This window comes from Penaeus chinensis, chromosome 14, assembly GCF_019202785.1.
Source record: "Penaeus chinensis breed Huanghai No. 1 chromosome 14, ASM1920278v2, whole genome shotgun sequence".
In the NCBI taxonomy this organism is placed as follows: Eukaryota; Metazoa; Arthropoda; class Malacostraca; order Decapoda; family Penaeidae; genus Penaeus; species Penaeus chinensis.
Window position 1 is genome coordinate 16,509,129 of NC_061832.1, and position 6,997 is coordinate 16,516,125.

At 41.6% G+C, this 6,997-nt stretch overlaps 1 protein-coding gene across 2 annotated transcripts in view; it reads right to left on the reverse strand.

Annotated features, from left to right (window-relative positions):
- Window positions 1-4,372: 4,372 nt before the first annotated feature.
- The window catches only part of LOC125032109 (H/ACA ribonucleoprotein complex subunit 4-like), an 11,659-nt gene continuing 9,034 nt past the window's right edge, over window positions 4,373-6,997 (reverse strand). For both annotated transcript variants that reach the window (XM_047623111.1, XM_047623110.1), the window contains exons 11-12: window positions 6,931-6,997; window positions 4,373-6,501 (exon numbers count right to left, since the gene is read on the reverse strand). The exon at window positions 6,931-6,997 is cut by the window's right edge and continues 110 nt beyond it. In XM_047623111.1, coding sequence (XP_047479067.1) covers window positions 6,439-6,501; window positions 6,931-6,997 — 130 coding nt within the window. In that variant the 3' untranslated portion in view covers window positions 4,373-6,438. The remainder of the gene's footprint in view (window positions 6,502-6,930) is intronic.

Genomic DNA, 6,997 nt, shown 5'->3' on the forward strand with positions numbered 1-6,997 from the left:
CAGTTTCCATCATTTAACTATCCATAACTAGTCCTTAACTAGTCCACAACTTCAGGGAGTCCTGTGGGGTACCTTTTGTGCGTGTGGGGGGGAGGGGGGTTCGGTCATACGGGGCACTTTTTAAAGGTGAAACAAGTGGAAAATGTATATCCCACGCCAAGTTTCGGTCACGGAAGATTCGACGACATTGAGTGAACGACTAATCCCATCTTAAATCAACTCTACCCGTAGCCTTATTTCTCTTAGTGGGGGGTTCCGTCCCCTGAGCCCTTCCCAATCACTGAATAAACCTAGCTCCTTCTCAGACACCTCATTCGCTACCCGACTTCCTCGTCAATTACAACACTGTATTTATGGTTTACCTTGCGGTTGGCGGAGGGGAGGTGGGGCTGGGAAGCATCTCTGACGAACTTCTGCAGCTGGAACACGGTTATTGCACTTCACTGAATTTGGTGTTATCACCGAGATCGTCACAATTCCATTAATAGTTCGTTTTCACCAGGAGGTTGGGAGAGAATTAGGAAACACAAGAAGCACTGTACACAAATTTCACTTCCAAACGAGCAATGAATCTCGTGACAAAAGAACTGTCAAATTTGCCGGTAGATGGCTGCTCATTGACAGACGTACAGTAAGGCATTTATTTTCATTATCATTTTCTCATGAACGTGCAAAATAATCAACCTATGATATATTTACGAAATATACAATTAATAAATACGCATTTCTGTATAATTTTGTAGATGTCAACAAAAACACATTAAAAGTAGGGAGCATTTCCAAGGCCCCGTCCACACAATCGAACAGTACCCGCCGGACTTACCCCCATTTACCAGTGACAAAACCCGAGTCGTAATACACCAAGGGTTCATGAGTCAAGGTCTACATACGAACATAGACCCTTGGGTGGTGTCTGGCGGGGACTTCCATCCATAGTCAGTATTAAACGGTCAAATTGCCAGGCAGACGGCTTTATTTGGTGATTTCGCTCGAACCTATGCACGGGCACTTGCATGTCAATTAATCGAGTGCACGTCGGGGCACTGCTGGGTCGACGGGGTCCATGAGTCACAATATTGCCTATGACGTCACGAAATACATAGGCTAAGACAGTCGATGCAGGATCACCACTTCGAGGCGATGGTTAATGGTTAAAAGCAAAATAAATGTGCTAGACATCTAAGGTCATATAGCACTATAGTTAATGTTTGTGAAGGATGGTTGGGTTAGTGATTAGTTTTTAAAGCTGGGTTAAGGAATTGGTGAGTGAATGGGTTAGGGTCGGATGAGGTAATGTAAAGGGGTTAGATCAAGTGAAGGATATATATGCGTTTGAGAAAGGAAAATAGGTTGTCAAAGCAGAAAGTGTGAGATTCTGTAAGGATGTCTGATAAGTTGGGATGTCTATGTAGGGAGGACGTGGGCATGACAATATAATATGTGGGACTGAAAGAGGAACATTCGGAAACCGCGAATGTTCCAATGAAGGATTGTTCTACTTTCATTGATTTAGTGGCAAAGATTGCAGTGCTTGTTGGAGAATTTGAAGGGGAAGGTGCTAAAGGGTGGGATAAAGAATGAGGTTGGGGAGGTGGTGTTGTATCAGGAGGGGGGTCGGGAGGTAGAGGGTCTGGGGAAGAGGGTATTTGTGACATGAGGGATTCACGTGTGTATCCAGGAGGGAGTGGAAGGGATAGAGGGGATGGTGGGAGGGTTAATACAGGTAGGGGTGGTGTCGGGGGGGATGGGTTTTGTTGGGATGGGGTAGGAGGATTGGGTGTAGGGAGAATATGAGTAGGAGGAGGATGGATATCGGCAGTCACTTTGAGTGTGGAGGGAGCGAGAATTGTAGAATTTGAAGGTGGATGAGTATCAGTTTGGGATTCTATTATGTAGTTCTGGATATCTTCAAGAGTTTCTGTAATGGGGTTGGTTGTAGAGTTTTGTGAGATAAAGGTTTTCTTGTGAGGGGGGGGGGGGGGAAGATAAGTCTGGTGTCTGATAAATAGGGGCAAAGGAAGGTGGAGGTGATTGTGAGGTAGGGGAAGAGGGGGTGGAACGTTTATTCTGTCTGTTGCGGGTAGTGCGGGGAGGGAGAGGGGAAGGTGTTGGGGCTGTAGTAGAGATTGGGGTGTCTGGATTTAGGATAGCAAAATAATTTGATTCGGTAGAGATTGGAGTGTCTGGGTTAAGGATGGCAAAAGAGTTTGACTGGGGAAGGTAGGAGGTAGAAGAGGGGAATTTAGATGGAGGGGGGTTGGGTTTTGGAGAGGGTGTAGGAGCTTGGGAGGTATGGGAATTGGCAGAGTGAGCGACATTACTGGAGTAGGGGGTAAGAGAAAAGCCTTGTCGACGTGCTTCCTGTCTGGCTTCACGTAGAGTGAGTCCAAGTCTGAATCTGAGAGTTGCTACCTCAGACTCAAATTTGTAGGTGGGGCAGCCTCTATAAAATACATTATGGGGGCCGCCACAGTTTGCACATGTGCGTGATTGTGCAGATCAATTTGATCGAGTATGGCCAGGTTGGGCACAAAGCGGGCATCTGGCTGTGGAACGGCAATGTTTGGCAGGATGTCCTAAATGCCAACAATTTTGGCACTGACGAGGAGGAGGTTGGTATGGTCGGACAGGTAGGGATTCCCCACCTATGTAAACATTTAAGGGAAGGTCATGTCTACGGAAAGTAATTTTAGCAATGTTGATGGATTTCTTACGATTTCCTCTGGGAGGAATGGAGTAGCATTGTACATATGTTGCATCATAGTCTGTGAGACAAGCGAGTAAGTCCTCTCCACAATCTGACCATTCTTTGTCATGGATTGGGCAATCTGTTGGGGAGATAGAGACAGTTCCAGTGCAAGTATTGAGGGTTGGATGAGGTTCTGTAGGGATGGGATTACCACATAGATCAGTTAGTTTTGTTAATGCTATAGCTTCGTTTTCACTTGTTACTGTGACGAGACGGGAGTGGTCGCGTCGGCTACGGAAAGAGACTTTGCCTACTTGTTTTTGGAGGCATTGTTGGAAGAGGAGGGTGTTTTGAGAGTAGGGAGCTGTGGGAGGGATCACGAAAATCGGTCCCATTTGGCTGGGCTAAATAGAGTATTTTTGATTCTTGTAGAGGTGGGGGTAGTAGAAGTGCGGGGACGTGTGGAGGAGGGAGTAGTGTTGAGGGGGGTAGTGTTACGGGGAGGTGGGCAATAAGGTTGTAAGGTAGTAATAAGGGGAGATGGGATGGTTGATGAAGAAGGTTGTGGGAGTAAAGGTGTTGAAGTTGAGCATGTTGGGAGAGTAGAAATGTCTCCTGTGGGTTGGTTGTTGATTAGGGTTGATACTGTACTAGTATGCATTGATGATGGGGGAGTTGTTGCAGTATTCGGAGCCGTGGTCAAAGGGGAGCCGGGATTGGGGCTATTTGATAAAGGGGCAAGCCTCATTGCCCCTAAAAGTGGGGTTACATCTTCATTATTGGCCATGATAAGCCTAGAGTATATTGGGAAAAAAAAAAAACAGTCCACCCCTCAGGGTCCCCTTGAGGGGTAAGGGCCAGGTATGGCAGGGGAATACCGTGCCCATGGTTCCCTCAGGCCTTTCAGGACTGACACAAAGTCAGCCTTTCAGCACGGCTCTCACACCTTAGGAGGTGGATAGTAGAAGGGATTGGTGAAGAAACTGAAACGAAAAGTATAAGTGGGAAAAAAAGACCATCCAAAATTAGTTGAGTCGATGGCTGAGTCCCAAGGTTGAGGAGTTCCCCATCATTGGGTCTCAGTCTTCGTCTCCTAAGCCCCCCCACGACAACAACGGGCAAAGGATTGGGGGGGTCTGCCCTTTGGTATTTGAGTATTTTCCGCGATAGTTTTTGTGAACTTCCTTGGATCGAATCATCTCAGATTAATTATAACAATGAATGTAGCTCGTTACTGCTTTCAACTCTGTATGGTTTTAAATTTTGTCCCAAATTGTTGCGGTCATTTTGTATACTTTAACTCAAATATATATAGATTGATAATATACATTTTAGCTTAAAAAAAAAAAACTAATATTTTCCATTACACTTGTAATGCAGTTGCCAAGGTGTGGACATCAGTTTTTTTACAAATTCACAATCATTCAAAGCTACCTATAGTCTTGGGCAAGGATTTTTTTTTTCTAATTTAAGTTTTGGATAACTATGCCAATATTTGAAAAAAAAAATCTGATGTCTTATGGGGCTCCAATAAGGCTACTTTTTTACTTGTAGTTTGGTCACTTTCGTGCTCGCTAATCATTCCACAAGCCCTTAGGCCACTTCAGCACAAGGAGGCAACTTTCTTTAACAATTCAAAGAAAAAAAAAAAATAGTGAAAGGACATCTAATCACATTCGAATGCTATTTGTATACGATATTTATTGAAGAGTATAAAAACGAAATTGAAAATTGCAACTGATTTAGTTGCCAAGTAACATACTTGACTAACAATCTTTTCTTCAAAATTTCCATAGTAAATCAAAGCAACAAGTGGTCACAATTCTGAAATGCAGTCCAAAATATAGCATATATTGTAACATTGAGAATTGATTCAAGGGAAAGGGAAATATTCCTGCAAATCTATGGCAGTGTGAAATATATCATATATATATTTATATATATATATATTTAGGAAATAAATCAGCTTAAATTTGGACATTTATATTTTATTAAAAACATCCTAATACTAGTGATGTGTGGTCCAATCACTTATCACTGAAGATATGGGCCAACATGAACACATCTTGAACCCTAAACGTGAGAAAAAGCCTAGTAACACACTCTGCACAATCTATGTAACTAAAAGGCTTAAAACTCCAATGCATGCTAATTACTTTAGCAACCTAACCGTAGCGTAATGGACACGGGCAAAAAAAAGTTTAACATTAACATCATCATCATCACCGGATGAACTACCACAATGTGCTGCCAACGCACAGAAGTCTTTCGTTTATTTTCTCTCTTTTTAAGCCTTTTGCAACCAAAGACCATGCAAAGTCTCTCCCTAGGCTTCATCACCAGCAATTTTAGCAACCTGATCTTCAGATGCTACACCGTCATGGCAACCTCTGCTCCACGTGCAGGTCTTTCAACATTGGCGCTTGAAAGACACCCATCTGGCTTGTCTCTTTTAGCTTTGCCTCGGAACATTACCAGCACTGTGCTTCCCCCTCTTGGACCCCCACGAAAGGGACTTCCCATGGACTTCCCGCAGGTCTTGGCGTCAGGAGAACAACAAATGACTACTTTTTAGCCTTGGGGTGGTTCTGGTAGTGGTCCGGAGGAGGTGGGGGAGGAGGGGGTAGAATGTTACGTGTTACAAGTCTTTTTTTTTTAAACAAGGTTAAAAGGAAGAAGGGGTTGACACTTTGTTATGTACTTTACATACCCTGATCACATATCCATGCTCAACAACATTACAGTAAAATACTTTTCCAAGAATAATGGGAATTATTCAAACAAAGTGTTCTACACAACAACAACAACAAAAAGTTCTAAATAAAAAATTCACATTTTGTCTCATCTAAGCACTGCTGCAGACACTAGAGATAATTTGTCAGTGGAAATAATGTGACAACAACGGCGATAGGCTTCTGTTCCCTCACAGGAGGATGATAAATCTTAAAAAATTCAATATAAACAAACTATTTAGCTACTTAGCATACATATGTACACAAACTGTACACCCACTATGCTCTAACAAACTTGTTCTATGAAAAACAAAAATAAATAAATTAATTAATTCATTACCAATCCTAAATAATTTGGCAATCTTTTCGAAATGCAAACATCTGGTCTGGCTGTCTGTCAGGCCTCTCATTTAACTAAGCACCATAACAAACACAACTTTAAAATAAAACATTTAGATACTTCCGTAAAACACTTATTCTAGAAAAGAAGAAGCTTTCGAGGAATCGTTTCAAGCTAAATTTTGCAAATTGGTGAACTTCTACAGGCATAAAAATCTTCCACTAAACCAGTTTTTAGCACAGGAAAGGCTATCTTCCTACTACATATGCAAGTTTCTCAAGATATTTGACCCAAAGCACTATATTTTCCTTTTAAAAAATTAAGAAAATTGAGCATCTGGTGGCTAAACCAGTAAAGGACAAGATCCTTCAGCCACCTCCCTCATTCCCCCCAAAAAGACATCAAGTATTTCTTTGACTTTCATACCGACAAGTGTATTCCAACGTAACGTATAACACCGAAGGGCACTATTTCCTTTCAACGAAAAAGTAGATTCAGGCGAGTGTTCCACACAACATTTCAGTGCATGTTTGAAAAGAAAAAAATATATATTCTCAATAATAATAATTATAACGATAGAAACTGATAAGTAAAATAAAAGTCTTTTCTTTTGTTTATCCAGATATTCCATCACAGCCAAAGTAATCTGCTGGCCAGGTGCTCGAGTCCGAATGCCTTTATTCCGATTCTTGCTCTTCCTTCTTCTTCTTCTTCTTCTTCTTCTTTTTCTTCTCTCCACTCTGAAAGGAAGAAGAAAGCTTATAGCAAAAGACTGCAGATAAGAGAGGGCCTAAGTCATAATTCCATCCAAAGAAGCCATGATACAGTAAACAAAAAAAAATAGGAAAAGAATATAATCAGATGTAATCAGTCCCTACGATATTTAGTCAACTGTACATTCTACTCAAAAACTACAAAATCCCACTTTGAGCCTATTCTGTTCTTACTTCACACCCTCCATTCCTTCCGTACTCAAAGCTAAACTCTCCATACTTTTCTTATTCAAGTGTGACCCTGGTTGATTAATTAAATTCCCTCCGAACATTAGAGATGACTCAATTAAGAAATATGTTCAAATAAACTTGATGTTAATGTCTAAGTAGGGAGAACCCCAAAAATAAATAAACAAGTAAATATGTAAATAATAATAATGTTCTCATATTGCTTACCTCTTCTTCCGGCTCAGCCTCCATGACTTCCTGCTTGATCACTACTGCTTCTGTTTCTTCTTCCTCC